The sequence below is a fragment of the Neophocaena asiaeorientalis genome, unplaced genomic scaffold, assembly GCF_003031525.2.
Source record: "Neophocaena asiaeorientalis asiaeorientalis breed wild unplaced genomic scaffold, Neophocaena_asiaeorientalis_V1.1 scaffold757, whole genome shotgun sequence".
Taxonomy (NCBI): Eukaryota; Metazoa; Chordata; class Mammalia; order Artiodactyla; family Phocoenidae; genus Neophocaena; species Neophocaena asiaeorientalis.
Window position 1 is genome coordinate 147,392 of NW_020172686.1, and position 20,035 is coordinate 167,426.

Genomic DNA, 20,035 nt, shown 5'->3' on the forward strand with positions numbered 1-20,035 from the left:
CACTCCGTGACTCGGGGTTTTACTGCGAGGTCCTACGCTCTGATTGTTGACCACGGCCGGCCGGAGGATGAGAGGGGTGGGCAGGACCCAGGGAGCCTGGAGCCCCATGACTTCAGTCCCTCCTGCCACTCATCAGGGGCCCCAGAGGCCAGGGTGACCCTTGACAGCCTCTCGCCCGGGGGAAATCCCACCCTTGCTTTATGCAAACCCTGCAGGCCAGGCCATGGGCGGGGTGTCCTGGTCCCCTCCCTGACCCCTGACCCCAGCCGGAGGTGCTCCAGCAGTGGGGCACCCGTTAGTGACCACCTCTTCCCCTCAGTGAAATAGTTGTTTTGACAGTCATCTTCCTCACACATGCAAGAGTGACAGACACGAGTAGGAGAGGCGGTATGGGGGTTATGCCTGGTGATGGACACACACGCTGCGTTGAGGGCCAGCCTCACGTGTGCCCAGGCCAGTGGAGGGGAAGGAGGGAGTCGGTGCTGACAGAGTGTGTTCTGCTGAGACGTGGGTTTCAGCCATGCCAGAGGGCTGGGACCAGGTTCTGGGTTTTCCAGAGAAGCAAGGAACCTAGCGTGTTTAGGTGAAACATCTCAACTTACAAATGTCAGCAGTGAATTCATATTTTGTAAAAATACAAGGCGTATTTTGTAAAAACATAAGGCAAGTCAGATGCTACACATAGGTGCCCGTGTCCAGCCTCTGCTGTGGGTGCAGGAGGGTCCCTGGGCAGCGGGACAGAGGGAGGTGGCAGAGCTTCTCTGTGGAGACCGTGCTCAGCAGTAGTCAGCTCTGCCCAGAAGCTGGGGAGGGGCTGTCAAGGGGCCTTCAGATTTCACACAGATTTAAACGCATCGTGCTGGGAAGTGAGAGCATTTTCGTTAAAATGGGGAGGACAAAAGCCAGACTCCACCCGGGTGGGAAGTGAATGGGTGGTGTAGAAGTGGAGACCTGAGCACGGGCCGCTTTGTGAAGAGGGGAGGGGCAGTGCCTAGTGGAGAAAATGTTCCCTGAGAGCCCTGCCTCCAGGATCGGCCCCTTGGGTTGCCATGACAACAGCCCATCTAGCATCCGGGAGTCATAGGATGGGAGAGGCGGCCTTAGAATTTGGATCTAGATCAGAAAAATGCCTAGAAGAAATGAACACAGACACCTGTACTTGGGTTCTCAAAGATGTTTTTATTTGTAATTGGAGTCTATGGTTATCTTAAAAAGTAGCAAGCAACAATATGAAAAATTTGAAAAAGAGGCAAATAAAGGCAACATGGCTCATCAGATAATAAAATGAGATGTTACAATAGAAGTCCTTGGGAGGCCTAAGTAATTGGTGGTTTACACAAAATGTGTGATTAAAACAGGTCTGAAAATGCTACATACGTACGTGCCTGACACGTGCTGCTGTTGACCCACTTCTGACGTGGGCCACGGCCTTGCCTCTGACGGACGTCCTCAGCACAGCCAGCCTGAGTTCTGTGAGGTGAGGTGCACGCCAGGCGCCCCAGAGCAGAACCGCAAGCTTGCAGTGTCTTACTTCAAGGCTTTCACAGGTCTTTCTCCCTCCTTGGGTTCCACAACAGTTTTTTGTTTTTGTTTTTTAAGCAATTGGTGTTTTTATCTGATCTTTTCAAAGGATTCAGTTTCATTTTCACAGAATCAGTAATTCTCTTTTCTCACTCAGATTTCATCTGTTTGCATAAATTTTAATTAAATACGTAATTACAGTACGTTTAACCAGAAAAAGTTTAAGTGAAAAACGCTGCTGGTAAAAAGCAGAAAGGTTCAGCGTTCTAAAGAGGAGTGCCCTGGCCCGGTGTGTTAGTGCCTCCGGGGCCTCCCCGGCCCCAAACCCAGGAGGCCCTTCAGAGGGGAGGGGTGAGTGAGCCCCCCAGAGACAGGTGCAAACAAGGAAGGACTGGCTTATGAAAAGCATGGTATCGGGGAAAAGCTATTCGGAAAACAGATCCCATTAGAGCCTCACCTTTTATCCAACAGCAAAACTACTTCCAGGTGTAAGTGCCAGATGTGAGAGTTCTCAGGAAAGTAACGACTTTTTTTTTTTTAATTTATTTCATTTACTTAGTCTTGGCCGCGTTGGGTCTTCATTGCTGCACGCGGGCTTTCTGTAGTTGCAGCGAGCAGGGGCTGCTCTTCGTTGCGGTGCACAGGCTTCTCATTGCGGTGGCTTCTCCTGTTGTGGAGCGAGGGCTCTAGGCTCGCGGGCTTCAGTAGTTGTGGCTCGCAGGCTCTAGAGCACAGGCTCAGTAGTTGTGGCGCACGGGCTTCGTTGCTCCGCGGTATGTGGGATCTTCCCGGACCAGGGCTCGAACCCGTGTCCCCTGCATTGGCAGGCGGATCCTTAACCAGTGCGCCACCAGGGAAGCCCGAAAATAACAGAACAAGAATCATCTATTTTAAGCCAACAGACATTATATTCAAGTAATGGAAAAAAACAAAACCGTTGAGAAGGCAGAAAAAAACTAACAGAAACAGCTTTTACAGTCAAATAGGAAACAACTTATAGCCCCGTAGAAAAATGAACTGCAGGGCTTCCCTGGTGGCGCAGTGGTTGAGAGTCCGCATGCCGATGCAGGGGACACGGGTTCATGCCCCGGTCCGGGAAGATCCCACGTGCCGCGGAGCGGCTGGGCCCGTGAGCCATGGCCGCTGAGCCTGCGCGTCCGGAGCCTGTGCTCCGCAACGGGAGGGGCCACAGCGGTGAGAGGCCTGCGTACCGCAAAAAAAAAAAAAAAAATGAGCTGCAGCATGAGTAACTCACAAAGGTGAGATGAGCGTAAAGTTTTAAAGGTTCCCTGCTGCTCGCTCAGACGGCGTGTATCTGCTGACCTCAGAACCTAACCTCCGTGGAAACAAAACCCACCATTTCATCTAAATCAGGCGACAGCAAACACATGAAGAGTCTGAGACTTTGTTATGGTGGAAAATACCCATTCGCAGGCACACAAGAACACTTTGAAATTATGTCTTCAGATAAAATCGAGGTTTCTGGGCTGTGGGAAATGTTGTTTCATGGATACCTGTTTGAATTTCTTAGTAATCATAGAGATTAAATAAAAGAGAGACACGCCATTTTTCAGCTGTCACGTAAGCAAAGAAGGAAAAGAGGTCGACATCATGTTGCTGGTGGGAGTGTTAGACTTGTGGAGGGCAAGCTGGCAGTGTAGACCAGAACCTAAAATGCGCGCCTCTGACCCAGGACTGAGCTTATGTGTGTAAAGACTGAGCTTACAAGAATGTTCACTGTAAGAACGATTTTTATTAGCAGCAAAAGACTGAGATGCCCTGTGTGTCCCTCAGGGAGGACGAATGGAGTAGGGTTAGGGCACAGCGGCAGCTGGAGGCTCTGCCTGGGGCTCCTGGTGGGCGAGGGTGGGGCCGAAGGGGGCGTTTGGTGTGAGACTAGAGGGGCAGGTAAGAGACTGGTACCAGCGGTGCGCTTAGAAGAGGGTTCAGGGTGAGGGGGTGACTCCTTCCCTGGCCATTTGTACCACTTTGAACCTTCTCAGAAAAATTGCAGGGGTGTGTGATGCTCACTTGAAACACTCGTATCCTGAGTTAATTCTTTGCCGTTTTGAGATTTTAATGGCAAGACTGCTTTGTCAGCTCTCGCTGTACCCTGTTGAGGCTGAAGCAGTCCTTGTGACAGCTTGTGTCCCGAACAGAGGCGAGGGAGCCCACCGGCTGGGGCCCGTCCAGGCAGCTGAAGTCACTGAGCTTTTCCGTCTTTTTACATTACTTGGTGTTTAATAATCACCTTAGAAGGGACTCAGTCGTCCCTTGTTATTTACTTTCTGCTGATCAGAGGTTTTCCTAGATTTGGCAGTCTAGGAAGATTTTTTTTTTTTTTTTTTGGATACGCGGGCCTCTCACCACTGTGGCCTCTCCCGTTGCAGAGCACAGGCTCCGGACGCGCAGGCTCAGCGGCCATGGCTCACGGGCCCAGCCGCTCCGCGGCCACGGCATGTGGGATCTTCCTGGACCGGGGCACGAACCCGTGTCCCCTGCATCGGCAGGCAGACTCCCAACCACTGTGCCACCAGGGAAGCCCCTATTTTTATTTTAAAAGAATTTTTTTCTAGAAGCTCCTAAAATATAGATATGCGAAACTTAATCTCTTTCATTTATTAGCCTGACAGTGAACTGTCTTTCATGCTGTTTTCTATTATTATTTAGTTGTCTTCTGCTATTTATCTATAAATCCTTGCAAAAAAGCATAATAAAAATAAATTATGCGGGAAGCAGTAATGCTGAAATACCACCCACTATTACAGCGTGCGGTTTTTTAAATAAAATGCCAGCTTGGTTTTTTTGATGTTTCGGTCTATAAATAGCTTAAGTGAAATTAAACCACATCACGTGGCTGCAGTAGATATTTTCATGCTTCTTCCCAGTTTTTAAAATGTGGTTTTGCTATTGTTTTTAGCATTTTTTTCTGCAAAGTCGTGACCTTGAAATGCTTTACTTACCTTGCAAACTCTTTTTTAGAAATAGCTGTACTATAATCCAAGAGAAGTAAAAGGGAAAAAGTAAAAATATTACCCAAGATGCCACCATCCAGAACTAGCCATTTTTAACATTAAGTGAGCATCATTGACACAGTGAAAAAGACTGAGGTATTGTGGGAAAAAGGGGAAAAAAAGAAAGCTCATATCTTTAGAATACAAAGATAATTTTTATGCAAAGGTAGATTGAAAAGTTAATGTGTAGATAGAAATATTTGTGTTAAAGTAGAAATAAGCTTTATAATTTTAGTTGGATTTAGCTGAAGAGCTGTAATGGAAACGAAGTAATTCCTGAGCTTCAGTTAAAAGTCTCTACCGTACCTCAAGGATTCCGTTCTAAAAGGAGAACGTCAGAGAGCTTGGAATTGTAGGGGTTTTTTCAGGCTGTATGTTTTTTATCTTAGATGTTATTAATCAACTAAGAAAGTAGAGAAAATTCAGCACTATTGAAATGCCTTCCCTTCACCCCTCCCCTAACTGCTGGGGTCTGTTTTAAGAAGTACTGTGTTTAGATTGTGAGAGTTTGAAGTAGTATTTACATTCTGTTCTTTTCCCTGGTTGGTTAGTCTGAGTTCTACGGATTAGTTTTTTTTTTTGTCAGAGCATCTCTCTTTGCGTTCTTTATCTGATTCGTTTCTTGGTTGTTTGAATTTCATAAACAAGTAAGTTTTTACGAGGGTTCCATTTCATGCATTCTTGAAAAGTGCCTGCCATTGACCCTGGTGTAGAAAGGAAAACTTGCCTGGGTATAAAATACTTGGGTTGTATTTTCTTTCTCTGAGCTCTTGTAAACTAGAATCTCACATGGTCCTTCCAATCAGAGAAACCTGGGTTGGCTGACTTTTGCCACCGACGAGTTGAGTGAGTGAGTTGGTTGGTTTTCATTAGTTGCTCCTGGGTGCTCTTCTCTGAGATCTTATGTTTGAAAATGTCTGCTGCCCTTTGACATAAATAGCAACTAGGCAGAGAATAGTACACTTAGTCTGCCTGGAACTTGGGAGCGTTGCTGCATGTTGCTGTGGAAGGGGCGAGGCCAGCTCCATCTTCCCCTCCCTCACCCCTTAAGAGCTTGCTTTTTCTGACTGGATACCTAAAGAATTCTCTTTGCCCTTAAATTTTAATAACTTAATCAGCATAAAGCCCCCCGTTTTCCTGGAATTTATCATATACCCCTTCAGTCAAAGATGCAGTTCTCATCTCAGGGAAATTATTTTCTGTTATACCTCTGAACGTCTTCTGAAAGACACCAGCTTCCTTATTTTGGATCATCTTTTTCTTCAATATCTGTCATTTTCTTTTGTTTTTTTTTTTAATCTGTTTCTCTTTGACATTCAGCATGATTACATTCACTTCCTATCCATCTTCTCCTTGGTTGGTGACTTGATTTTTTTCAGCTGTGACTGTTCTGTTCCTTATGGTCGATAATGGTGGTATTTGGGCCTCGGTTTGTTTTCTAAACTCTCCAGCAGGTTTGCAGACCTTTTGTGTAAAGGATGTGAGCATTGCCAGTGTGGCAGCCGAGCAGCCTCTGTGGTGGCTGCTGGTGCCGGTGGAGCATGAAAGCCACGCTGACCGTCGGGAGCAAGGACGTGTGGCTGAGCCCTGATAGAGCTTGGTTTATGGGCACCGAACCTTGAATTTCGTAGAATGTTTACATCATGGAACGTTGTTTTGTTGGTTTGTTTTGGGTTTGTTTCTGAACCGTTTGAAAATGTAAGAGCACCCTGAGCTCTCCCGAGCTGGGCTGAAGCAGGCGCAAGGGCCCAGTTCCTGGCCCTGTTCAGCAGGATCCCTTCCATCGCATTACTAGTCTTACTTCCTTTTCTTTGTGCTCAGTTGAATTCCTGTCTCTCCAGATTCGTCCGTGGCCCAGAGAACTCAGGTTGCCTGGGTTCTTTCTCCTTCCAGACTCAGTTCTTTGCTGTTTGCACGGCATGTTCCTCCCTGGGCTCCTTTTGCTGGGCCTTGTCCTTCTCGCCTTCCCCCACTCAGGTCAGCAGCTCCATCCAGACCTTTCATCCCAGCACTGGCCACCCCTGCTAGACACCGTTCTCACCTGCCCTTAGATGCTTTGTCGTCCCTCCCAAGTGCAGCTCCTCTGGAGACTCCATTCTCTGCTCTCACGAGATCCCCAAAATGCCCTGGAGCACATGTCCTTCCCCCAGTCGGGGGCCCAGGGGAGACTTCTGACAGCACGGAGCCCGGGCCGCAGGCTCCCACCTCCCATACCCCTGAGGCTCTGCCTCACCCTGAGCTCCTGGTCTCCCGCTTGAGCTGCCTGATGGTTCCACCCGGACTCCCCAGGACCTGTTCTTAGGTAGCTTGCCTCCAAAACCTCCATACGGTATGAAAAATTCAGGGCATTTTGCTTGAGGGTCACTGATGAAGACTTTAAGTAATAGTTGGAGACAAGGCATCTTGAGAAGCAAAAAAAAAAGAGCAATTGCTTTTCAACACTGGCCTTAAAGTTCCTGAGTCACACATTCATGTATCTAAAACGGATCCATTTGGGTGGTTTCCAGTGAGTTTACAAGTGAGAAATTCTCCGTGTCACTACAGAAGTCTTCAGATTTTCGTCTTCCAGTTTGGTGACAGCAAAACAAGTCTCCTTTTGTTTGGGGATTCTTTCTCCTTAAACACAGGGCTGTCTGGATGTCACAGTGAAGGAAATTAAGCAGGGTGGCTACTGTGAGCCCACGTTGAGCTTCCATCTTCTCTAGCATCTGGCTTCTGAGCCCTTAACAGCCGTCGGCCACCGCCATTCACTGTGGTGAGGGGAGCCCCAGGGTTTTTAGACACGGTATGTGCTGATCCAGATGGTGAAAGCTTTTAAGTATTTGGGGGATGGGGAGAGTCATAATATATTATTTTTTAAATAAATGTATTTATTTATTTTTGGCCGCGTTGGGTCTTCGTTGCTGCGCGCAGGCTTTCTCTAGTTGCGGCGAGCGGGGGCTACTCCTCGTTGCGGTGCGCGGGCTTCTCATTGCGGTGGCTTCTCTTGTTGTGGAACACGGGCTCTAGGCGCTCGGCTTCAGTAGTTGTGGCTCAGGGGCTCTAGAGCGCAGCAGGCTCAGTAGTTGTGGCGCACGGGCTTAGTTGCTCCGCGACGTGTGGGATCTTCCCGGACCAGGGCTTGAACCTGTGTCCCCTGCATTGGCAGGCGGATTCTTAACCACTGTGCCACCAGGGAAGTCCCAGGGTCATAATATTTTTTTACTTAAAAACTGTGGATGTAGAATTTGAGGGAGTTTTTGTTTTGACTGTAATTTTCCCTTGCAATTGTGTATGATACACCATTGTATCATCAGTTGTATATGATAGAGAGCTAGTAGATAAGTGCTCTGCCTAGAGCTAACGGTGGCCAGGAGGGGTTTTTAAGGAAGTCCTGAAAATTATCCCAGTCCAGGAGGTGAAGCCAGAAGGCTTGAGAACAGACATCAAGAGACAGTTGCGTGGATAAGAGAGTCTTAAGAAAAGGGATAGAGAGGGAGGTTTCAGCTTTGATTTCTCTCATTCTACTTCTGAAGCACCTTGAACGTTTTTAACATTCCCTGGGATTATTGGGCACTTTCCTCCCCCTTGAAAATGCAGAATTCAGTGATAATGTTGCTTACCATTGAATTGTGTTGTTGATGCTTAATATTTAAACTCCGGTAGTTTAACCTCTCCTCAGGTAAAGGTTTTCAGTGTGAGAAAGCTAACTCTTATCTGTAGGCAGAAAAAGATTGTCCAGTCAAGTAGACTGGTTTTTTGGGTTTTTTTTTAGTAAATTTATTTATTTATTTGTTTTTAGTTTTGGCTGTGTTGGGTCTTCATTGCTATGCACGGGCTTTCTCTAGTTGTGGTGAGCAGGGGCTACTCTTTGTTGTGGTGCATGGGCTTCTTATTGTCGTGGCTTCTCTTGTTGTGGAGCATGGGCTCTAGGCCCACGGGCTTCAGTAGTTGTGGCATGTAGGCTCAGTAGTTGTGGCTCGTGGGCTCTAGAGCACAGGCTCAGTAGTTGTGGTGCACGGGCTTAGTTGCTCCACGGCACATGGGATCTTCCAGGGCCTGTGTCCCGCGTTGGCAGGCGGATTCTTAACCTCTGTGCCACCAGGGAAGTCCGACAGCTTGTTTCTTGAGCTGTTGGCCGCTGGCACCAATCTGGACAGGCCGTGTTCCCAACCTGTAACCCGGGGTGTTCCGCTGACTTCCATTCATTGCTTTCCTGTGTTGTTAGTGCTGTTCTCTCCTTGTTTGTTTGTTTACTCCTGTATTTTGCTAGAGCACGTCCTCCAGTAGTTTGCGAAGAAAGGGTACACAGGAAGACCGTTTTTTTTTGATTCTTGAATGTCTGAAAATGCCCTAATTCTGCTCTCACTCATGGTAGGTCATTTGGATGGGCCCAGAATTGTGGTTTGAATATTGCCCTTCAGAGTTTGGAAGGTTCCAGGCCACCATCTCCTAGAAGCCTTTGCCCTGTGCCATTCCAGTTCCTGTTCTTCCACACGTGACTTGTACATTCCTTGAACAAACTGGCATCGCGGGCAAGCCATGCTGGGAAGAGCAGTGCATGGCGTTCCCACCATCGTGGAGCAGAATCAGTGACACCCCTGGGGGAGTCCGCAGTGCTGGCGGACGGAACCAGGGAGGCCCTCGAGCCCAGGCTTCCGGGGCCCAGAGGCCTGAGGAAGCCTGGGTGAGGCCCGATTTGGGTAGTGGGGGGGAGGGGCCATGGGACCTGAGGCAGGTGCCTCACAGAAAGGGAACGTGGCTGGGGCCTTGATGGGGAGTGACGCGGCTGGGTGGGCAGTATGGGGGCTCTGGCTGGTCTAGGAAGGGGTCCCTGGAGCCTCTAGGGCAGCGGCCGGAAGGGCTCTGGTTCCCAGGAGGCGGGTATGGGTCCGAGAGAAACCACGGAGCCCGGGCTGACTCAGCGGGAGGGGGCGCGGCCACAGGAAGCAGGAGCGGCAGTGTGTGGGGACGGCTGTGTTCTGGACGCGGTCCCTTTGAGAGGTTTATGAGATGTCCCAGTGCATGTGTTGAGCAGGCACTTAACATAGCAGTTCAGCTCAGAGCTAGAGATAGCAGTTCTGGAATCAGCAAGTGTAAGTAGGATTTAAAGCCGTTGAAGTTATTAGGGAAGTCCCAAGGATGCAGGTGGATGGAGACTGGTTGGCCATCCAGTGACGGAGGCCAGGGGGCCAGGCGCTGCCGGGGGTGGGCAGGGGTGCTGCGGGCAGGCGGGCGGTCTTGCTGCTGCTGCTGCCCAGGCCCGCTCAGCTGGTGGCACAGCGCTTCTTTTTCACGATCTTGTGTGGATAAAGTAGATCGGTCTTTTAAGAGTATACTTATTTTTCTCCACGGAACTCAGGAAAGCTATTTTCTTTCATTCTTAATACAGACACACGTTTATATTTCTGAACTGACAGCAGGGATTGCTGACCAGCCTGCTGATCTCCAAGAACCCTTCCAAGGCTTACATTCTCTTCTGAGAGTTAGATTTGTACGAGATTAAGATCACATACAAGAATAAGTAAATTGGCTCTGATTTTTGCAAGAAGCCCGTTGGATAGAAGGGCTTTGGAAGGTAATTAGGCAGGTCTGTCTGACCCTGGGTTCCGCAGCCCTGTACGTTTCTAAGCGCACAGAGTGTCAGGGAGGACGTGCTGAAGAATGTGCCGGTGGTTTTAAGCGGCTTGATCTTTCCACACAGCTATGCCTGCCCTTGGGAAGTGGAGGCACCCGTTGACATCTCTTAGATTTATTTGGAGTAGGCATGTTTTAGTAAACATTATCATGATGTTTATTAAAATCACATCGGCATTTAACTTTGTGTGAAACCCAATCCCCTCTTTAAAAATTCAACAGAGAGCCCTGAGAACAGCAAGAGCCCTAGTAAGGAATGTTATGCCTTGGAAGCCCGGTGAGAAGTGGGACTGCGGGTGCCCTTTGGAACCCTGCACACCACACCATCCCGTGTCTAGGATGGGACGGTGAGCTCCAGGGAGCCAGACCTCTGTCTGTCCTTTGCTCTGTCTGGTCCAGCGATTCTCAAAACTTAGCATTCATGAGAATTTCTGAGTTGGGAGCTGTACACAAAAACACATGTTCTCTAGTTGGTAGTCATTTTAAAGGATTTCCAATTCAAGGATTTCAGGAGCTGTGAGGCCCCACTGCAGCGACGAGCGCACATCTGCAGTGTCTGCCACGGGGTGGTGCCGGCGGCTGGCTCCTGCTCTCGCGGAATACCTCAGCACGCACCTTGCTGTCAGCGGGCTTTGCTTGTCACACGCTTCTCTAGTGCCTGCTCTAACCTGGGAGCTGTGCAGCCTCCCTCTCACTGCTTTTAAGATGCTTTGCCTTCTGGGACCATAGCCCTGATCGCAGAGAACTGCCCCAGGGATGTGTGTGCAGGAGGGCAGAGCAGGGGCCTCCTGGGGTGGGAGATGGTTCTGGAGGTAAAAACTTCGGTTTAATTGAGGTACAGTTGATGTGCTATTGTTACGGGGGTGCAGCGTAGTGAATCACACCTTTAAAGGCTATAGTCCATTTATAGTACTTGTAAAATAGTTGCCGGTATTCCTGTGCTGTACAGTGTATCCTTGTAGCTTATTTATTTTATATGTAGTTTATGCCTCTTAATCTCCTACCCCCGTCTTGCCCCTCCCCATTTCCCTCTCCCCACTGGTAACCACCAGTTTGTTCTCTGTATCTGTGAGTCTGCTTCTTTTTTCTTACGTTTACTCATTTTCGTTTTTAGATTCCACATGTGTCATGTCATACAGTATTTGTCTTTTTCTGTCTGACTTAATTCACTAAGTGTAACACCCTCCAGGTCCATCCATGTTGTTGCAAATGGCATTAATTCATTCTTTTCTATGGCTCAGCAATATTCCACCGTGTGTGTGTGTGTGTGTGTGTGTGTGTGTGTACACCACATCTACTTTATCAGCTCATGTGCCGATGGACACTTAGGTTGCTTCCATATCTTGGATATTGTAAATAATGCTGCTTTGAAAGTTAGGGTGCATTGTATCTTTTCAAATTAGTGTTTTCATTTTTTTATATATATATTTATTTGATTTTAAGGGGGTTTTCTGTTTGTTTTTAATATTTATTTACTTGGTTGCGCCAGGTCTTAGTTGCGGCAGGCGGGTTCCTTAGTTGTGGCTCACTGGCTCCATAGTTGAGGCATGTGGCCTTAGTTGTGGCATGTGAACTCTTAGTTGCAGCGTGCATGTGGGATCTAGTTCCCTGATCAGGGATTGAACCCCAGGCCCCCTGCATTGGGAGCGCGGAATCTTAACCACTGCGCCACCAGGGAAGTCCCTGATTTTTAGTTTTTTGAGAAACCTCCGTACTGTTTTCCACAGTAACTGAACCAATTTACATTCCCACCAGCAGCATATGAGGGGTCCCTTTTCTCCACATCCTCGCCAACCTTTGTTATTTGTTGGAGGTAAAAGTTAGGAGGGGCTTCACAGCAGGCAGAAGACACTGTTTGGAGGTGCCCCTGGCACCTGCAAATGAATTGAGGGGCATGATACTGTTCACCATAGATTGGGGGGCAGGCCAGGCCAGGCGTGGCTCCGGGCTGAGGTTGGCCTATCACTGTCACGTCAGCCCTGGGCCTCAGTGTCTGTGGGGAAAAGGACAGAAACAACCTTCTCCCTAAAATCTTCATCTATGACATCCTGCACATGAAATGGGAATCTGGGGGAAACAGTGCACAGTTGGCTGCACTGTTGGGCCCTCAGCTGTGGCGTTGCCCCAGCAGGCACCATGCAGCAGCAAAGTCTGCGTTCTCAGCTCGCCAAGCCTCAGGTGTTCCATTGGCATCAGGGTTATGTTTGGATACAGAGGGATTTTCAAATTCCTGTTCGCCTTTGCAAGGTGTAATTAGAATTTGTTGGAAAGGACTCACAGAGTGCGTGGGTAAGAAGTGAGAGGGCATCCTGCGTGCATCGTCTTTAGGTTTCTGCTTCCAGTCTGTCCTCCTCTGCAAGATCCCCAGGGCGCGTGCCCTGGGCTGGCCTTCTAGTGTGGGAATCCCTGCATCCGGAGTAAGCCTTGGCTCAAGGCTTAGGCGATGCCTTCAGGTTTGGAGGCTTTGTTTGATTTTCACACATGGAAAACGGAGCCTTTTTCTCTTTGTGAGCTCAGCTATGCATTTAAATTTTCCCCTTATATTTTACAAGCGTTTTTAGGTATTTGTAATGGGTGAGTTCCTGAGTTAATCTGCTGTCTTTCTGGCAGGGTTATTTTTAGACTTTGTTTTAATTTAATTTGATGGGTGACTCAGGTACAGACTGATGGTTAATCTGCATGGTCATTCTTTCAAAGGGAGGATCCTTAGTTTTGAAAATAATTTATTCATTTCTGTTACGTAAGGAACGCATTAAATTGCAATTGCGTAATATATAGTTGACACTTAACTGTAAACTGTTCTGTTCTAATCCATACGCCTCATTGGTTGTAGCTACGACTTTGAGATGCATTTTGGCCTGTTTTCAGGCCAGAGGCTGGCCACCTGGCATAGGAAGGACATGGAGTGTCTGTCCTGTCCTTGAGATGTGACCCTTTGGGCAGTAGCGGCTCTTGCTGCCCCTCCCAAGACAGGGGGTGCTCTGTGGGCGGGGCTACGCTCTGGTCTTGCCGCTGCTGCCTCACCCCTCCTCCGTGGCGGTGTCTGTGCCCAGGGGTGAGAAGAAGGGCCCCCGTCACTCGACCGAGTGCAGGGTGAGCGGGGAAGTCGTTCCATCGTTTCAAGGAGGATGATACAGCTCACAGAAGCCGCTGTTCATATTTGAATACCTAATCGGGTTAGGAAAAGCTTATATTTGAAGCATCGAATCCATCTGTCCACCCAACAGATTCTGTGTGCTGAGCGCTGGGGTTACAGAGCAAACGTGTCTTTCCTGCCCTCTGCCCCCGCCTTCCTTCAGAGTTATGGTTTGAATGTCTCTGTGCTAAGATCACACACACAGGATGTTGAGGCCACACATCTTTTTTTGGAAATGTGGAATATTGTGGTGAATGCGAACAGTGGCTGGTGCACAGCATCGAGCCGGCGATTCACAACTTGGGAGTTCAGACGTGTATAATTCATAGGAAGGAAGTCACTACCAGCCGCGGATATGCCTGCAGCACGTGCGGGTGATGCAGTTGTTCCAGCCGAGGCGGAAAGGCTGGGGTGTAGCTGTCGAGGACAGGGTGTGAGCTGCCGCACCACGGACACCTTCCCCACGGAGCTTCCAGGGCGGGGAAACTGTAGTCAGTGTAAAAGCTCTCACTATTTGCAGATGTTTTTGTTTTAAAGTAGATTAACTGAAGATCAAAATAAAATTCCTTAATGAGAAAAATCTTTCACCATGCTCTAATGGTGAATTAAATCTCTGTGTAGTCAGGACCAGTTGCTTACCTACAACAGGATTAGAAATTTAAATTCTTAATTAGTTCATTGGATCTTCTGTGATTTCACTGGTTTTGAATATTTTCCCCCCAAATAAAAAATGAATAAATTTACAGGAATTTTGATTGTTTTAAAAAATGGGCTCTATCTTACAGATACTTGCATGGGTGGGCAAAATATATAGGAAGTGATTGTACTTCACTGTTTATAATAATAAAGCCCCAAATGATCTCAGTGTCCGTCAGGACTTCTTAAATCAATTGCAGTACGTCTCTGTGCTGGGGTGAAGGCATGCAGGGGTTACAGAGCAGCACAGCTTTGTAGACAAGATGACTTCCAAGACAAGTGTTTGTTTGCTTATTATTGAAGTATAGTTAATTTACAGTGTTGTGATAATTTCTGGTATACAGCAAAGTGATTCAGTTACATATATATAAGAAATACGTACCAGATTCATTTATATGAATGTTGTATATAATATATATTCTTTTTCAGGTTCTTTTCCATTATCGTTCGTTACAAAATATTGAATATAGTTCCCTGTGCTATACAGTAGGACCTTGTTGTTTATCTGTTTTGTATATAGTAGTTTGTATCTGCTAACCCCAAACTGCTAATTCATCCCTTCCCTCCCTCTTCCCCCTTTGGTATTGTTCTCTATGACTGTGAGTCTGTTTTTATTTTGTAAATAAGTTCGTTTGTATCGTATTTTAGATTCCACATATTAGTGATATCATATGATATTTGTGTTTCTTTTTGTCTTAGTTCACTTAGTATGATAATCTCAAGTTCCATCCATGTTGCTGCAAGTGGCATTATTTCATTCTTTTTTATGGCTGAGTAATATTCCATTGTGTATATGTACCACATTTTCTTTATCCATTCCTCTGTTGATGGACATTTAGGTTGCTTCCATGTCCTGGCTATTGTAAATAATGCTGCTATGAACACTGGGGTGTATGTGTCTTTACCAGTTAGTTTTCTCAGGGTATATGCCCAGGAGTGGGATTGCTGGATCATACGGTAGTTCTATTTTTAGTTTTTAAAGGAACCTCCATACTCTTTTCCATAGTGGCTGTACCAATTTACATTCCCTCCTACACTGTTGGTGGGTTCCCTTTTCTCCACACTCTCTCCGGCGTTTGTTATTTGTAGACTTTTTAATGGTGGCCATTCTGACTGGTGTGAGGTGGTACTTTGTAGTTTTGATTTGCATTTCCCTAATAATTAGCCATGTCCAGCATCTTTTCATGTACTTATTGGCCATCTGTATGTCTTCTTTGGAGAAATGTCTATTTGAGTCTTCTGCCTGTTTTTTGATTGGGTTGTTTGTTTTTTTTGTTACTGAGCTACATGAGCTGTTTGTATATTTCTGAAATTAAGCCCTTGTCGTTCACATCATTTGCAGATGTTCTCTCCCATCCTGTGGGTTGCCTTTTCATTTTGTTTGTGGTTTCCTTTGTTGTGTAAAAGCTTATTAAGTTTGATTAGGTCCCGTTTGTTTATTTTTGCTTTTGTGTCGTGCCTTGGGAGACTGACCTAAGAAAACATGGCTGTGATTTATGCCCAGACAAATGTTTAAACGAGAAAAGTAAGGAGAGGAGAGAGTGGAGAGCTGGTATCAAACGGGGAAGCCAGCGAAGGGTGTTTAGTCCTCAGACGGATCACCTCACGGGCCACACAGGAAGGGAGCTAGTGCTGCTGGACAGTGGACTTTGTCCTAATCTGCCCGCTCTGCAGTTAGGGAGGACATCAGTTGTGTAGTAGGAAGGTCCACGTTGGGCTGCCTTGAATGTCCCCGTGCGTGTTCACTTTCCATCGTCCCTGGGTGTGTGTCTGGGCATTGCCTGATTCTTGCGAGCTGTGTGTCACCTGGGCAGCCTTTCTTATATCAGAAAAACAAAACGATGTGGTTGACATTGGACAGAAGTGATATTGCATTTGGAAAAGTGTCCCTTTTTTACTGCATTGTGGACACTCACCGACTAGCCTGTCTTTTGCCACTCTCACGCCCCCAAAACGTGTCTTTCCACAGCAACAGTGGCAGCCATGTACTACAGCTACTACATGCTGCCCGACGGCACCTACTGCCTGGCACCTCCCCCTCCAGGGGTTGACGTAGCCACTTACTACAGCACCCTGCCTGCCGGCGTGGCCGTGTCCGGCTCCGCTGGAGTGACAGCCACGGCCCCGCCCCCTCCAGGGACCACGCCACCGCCCCCCCCAAGCACAGCAGAGACGACTAGTGGGGTGACCTCCACCACCATCACCACAAGGTATGCTCTCACTTCTGCTGGTCACCTGGAGCACCTGTGTTCTTGGTTTGGGCGTCTTTATAGTGTGAGTCACATAGAGGGTCTCCGTTATCTGAGTACTTATTATCCAAATCCCCGAGTTACGGGGTTGATTGGGCAACAGAAACTGTCATAACATAAGCACTTGTAGCAGTGAGGTCTAACCACTGAGAAAATGAACTCCCAGATAGCATTCCACGCCACTCCCCTGAATCCAGCATCTGTTCTTTCCCGTGTGCCACCATCTCGGTGGGGCAGTACCAGGCACAGGCAGTGTGAAGTGAAGCCCAGTTTTTGCCCAAAATGCAGGATTTCATAAAAGCTGCTGCAAGTGCATGGCTCACGAGCTGTTAGGAAATGCGGATCTGCTGTTAGTCCAGCTAACCGTTGACTAACAGAGCCAGCAAGGCAGGGACTGGACCCCGGCGCCTGTCCTGGGGAGCGTGGAGGGGGCTCTGAAGAGCGTCTGTGGGTGAGCGAGCACTTCATAAGAGGCACTGGCATGTCTCAGGCTGACAAGACAGACGCTCAGGAGCCTTGACGGGGCACTTGGATGGTTCCCACTTCCTGATCATGCTAAGACAGTAAACATGAAACGAAGGACGATGAGTCACGCTAGCCAGCATACTTTCATATAAATATACAAAAATTCACACTTGATTTGTTCTTGGTTGTTTCTAAGAATTAGCAATTGGGGGGAAATGTGAGGAGAGAAAAGATGAACGTGTGTTCATGACCTTAAGTGTCACTTTGAGTAAAACCCCTGTTTTCATCATTGGCAATGATATTTTGGTCCCTGTTTCAAATGGATTGACTTTGATTAGTTTTCTGTAGTCCCAGTCATCTCAGATAAGGGCCTCCCTGTCTGTGTGTAACTTACCTGCCGGTGTGAACTGAGACAGTGCAAGTCCCCCAGCAGCCTTGCTGGCCGCCCCCCTGCCGCTGATCTGGAGGAGGGCCTGGCACTGTGTGTGAGACCCAGCTCTCCTCTGCAGTGCACTTGCTTCCGTGGCCGCCATCATCCCCCCGCCCCCCGACATTCAGCCCGTGATTGACAAGCTGGCAGAGTACGTGGCCAGGAACGGCCTTAAGTTTGAGACCAGCGTTCGTGCCAAGAATGATCAAAGGTGAGTGAAGGAGTTTATGTGGGGTAGATGAATGGTATTTGGGGTTTAGTTTAGCTTCTTTTTTTAATCTAGCTACATAATTGTTTTTATATATATATATATATATACGCATATATATATATTTTTTCCTTATGTGTTTAGATAAATATATCTTGTTAAATTACTTAGAGTTGGGGTGGTTGTCTTTTTTATTGTTATAATTTTTTTGTTTAACTTGTTTTGCTTTGTTTTTTTAAAAACGTTGAACCTCCCTAAAATAAAAAGCTGGAATTCATGCTTTTCAAGAATCTGCTGTGGAAATTCAGACACACACTGCACTTTGTTTTTTTCATCAAATAATGTTCCGTGCTCGGGTCGTAACATAACAACGGGAGGCTGTGGTCGCAACATGATCTGTGTGATCGCCAGGGTCAGTCACTGCGAAGCCTTAGAGCAGCAGGTGTGGTCCGTCGGAGCCGAGGGGTGTCACAGCGAGCGAGCGTGTCTTGTTGAATGACTCGTCCCCTTCTCTCTTCCTAGGTTTGAGTTCCTGCAGCCGTGGCACCAGTATAATGCCTATTATGAGTTTAAGAAGCAGTTCTTCCTCCAGAAAGAAGGGGCTGAAAGCGCACAGGTATGTGTCTGGGAAGAAGTAATCCTCGGGATGTGCACTAATAGGGTTGGTTGGTTTTACACTCACTTTTAGGTGTAACGTATGTCTTGCATTTGCCGAATTTAACTTTTCCCACTCTCTTGTTTTACATCTGTTGAAATCTTTGACCCGTATTAATAGTTCATTGATGATCATTTGTCCAGAATGTTGTAAACGAAGTAATCCTGTCTTTTCAGGCATTTGGTGTTTTGGTTGGCTGTTGTTTTTAACTACTTTGGATGGAAGCTGTGTATTATACTTCTGTTGTGTTAACATGTACTTAAATGCCTAAGTGTAACCACAGGTGCTCCCAGCTGACAGGCTGGAGCCACACAGGTGCCACCCACCCAGTGGCCTCGAGCGCCACCTGCCAGCAGCTCGCCTCACGACTCCCGTCCCTGCAGACGTCCCCACACTCGGTTCTCAGGCACCTGTTAGAAGCATTTCCTCCTGTCCTTGAAATCCTTTATTCTGCCTCTCCTCTCCTCTCCTCAGTTACATGGGCACCCTAATGTCTTTCTAAAACCTGTTTTGGTAGAGAGATGACGTAGGCTTTGCGTATCAGTGGATTTCTACAGGCTTTTATCTCTGACTGCTCAAACTGAAGAAAATGGACTCATCTGTAGTGCTGGGCATAATTTGGTGTTCTAAACGTGTTCTCAGTGGTCATTCTCCAAAGAAGAGCTAGTGGGCATTGGTTCCCAAAACAGCATTACAGGGAAAATACCTCCTTCCGCTCCTCTTTTCATTCTGTTGTATCAGAAAATAGTAAATCTGAGTTAGAAAATGTATTCCATGGTCTTACTTAGGCAGTAACGTAGCCGTGCTTTTGTCCCATGAAATGTATGTGCTGCATATCTTTTCTGACAAATCCTGTGTCATTTCCAATGGAGCAGTTCAGAGTCATGTTTAACCTCTGCAGGCTGTGTCAGCACCGGAAGAGGCTCCTGCAGAGTCTGCTCCTGAAAAGCCGAGTGACGTTGGGGACGATAGTGTGTCTGAAGATGTGGCCGACGCGGGGGGCAGAGGTGGCTCCTCGGGGAAGAAGGAGGTGTCGTGCAGCAAAGCCGTCCCCGACGGGAAGCTGGTGAAAGGTACGCTGCCCTCACTACCAAGGGTTCCAGTTTTGACCTTGTACCTCACAGGTGTCACTTCAAATTAGCAAGGAAGAACGCTGGACGACTTAAGGTCAGGTGCCTTTAGCCACAGGACAGGAGGAAATGGCTGCCCCTTTTAAGTTGCTGTTATTAATAAAACTTGCTTATTTCATAGTACTTCCCTGATTTCGGGTTTGGGGTCATTTGGATATAAGCTCATCTTAGGTATGCGTTCTACAGGCTGTTGCTAACAGCCTGTTCCACCAATTTAATGGAAACGTTTAGAATTTTTCAAATGATGTTTTGTACCCCCCTCCTTGGACTTCTGAAACTATATGCAAACTATTGTGCCAATGGAATTTGTTTTCTTTATTTGTTAAGGCAAGTCCCTTGAGGGTCTCTACCAGGCGGTATTCCACTTGCTCCGTTTCAGTTACCTTTTTTTTTTTTTTTTTTTTTGCGGTACGCGGGCCTCTCACTGTTGTGGCCTCTCCCGTTGCGGAGCACAGGCTCCGGACGCGCAGGCTCAGCAGCCACGGCTTACGGGTCCAGCCGCTCCGTGGCATGTGGGATCTTCCCGGACCGGGGCACGAACCCGTGTCCCCTGCATCGGCGGGCGGACTCTCAACCATTGCGCCACCAGGGAAGCCCCTCAGTTACCTTTTATGTTCTTGGGAGGAGTTTTTCATCTACCAGGACAGACATACATGAAAAGAGCAAATATAAATAAATAGAAAAAAAAGCGGACACAGGCACAGTAGCAGAGAACTCTGTGGTTGGACGTGTGAAGAAGCAGTGAGTTGCACCAGGTGGGAATGAGAAGGGCTGTGCAGAGGGAAGAGGGTTCAGAGCCAGAGGAGCTCCCAGGCGGGACGGCGTGGTCTGAGCCGTGTGGCCTGTTCAGAGACGGGAAGTAGTCTGAGGGAGCCGGGTGTCAAGGGGGCACACCTGCCCAGGTAACCATGGCCA

At 47.7% G+C, this 20,035-nt stretch overlaps 1 protein-coding gene across 5 annotated transcripts in view; it reads left to right on the forward strand.

The window, feature by feature from the left end:
- Positions 1–20,035, forward strand: part of SFSWAP (splicing factor SWAP) — a 77,470-nt gene that overhangs the window by 18,396 nt on the left and 39,039 nt on the right. For all 5 annotated transcript variants that reach the window (XM_024739863.1, XM_024739859.1, XM_024739860.1 and 2 more), the window contains 4 exons: positions 15,953–16,193; positions 17,207–17,338; positions 17,858–17,951; positions 18,892–19,063. In XM_024739863.1, coding sequence (XP_024595631.1) covers positions 15,953–16,193; positions 17,207–17,338; positions 17,858–17,951; positions 18,892–19,063 — 639 coding nt within the window. The remainder of the gene's footprint in view (positions 1–15,952; positions 16,194–17,206; positions 17,339–17,857; positions 17,952–18,891; positions 19,064–20,035) is intronic.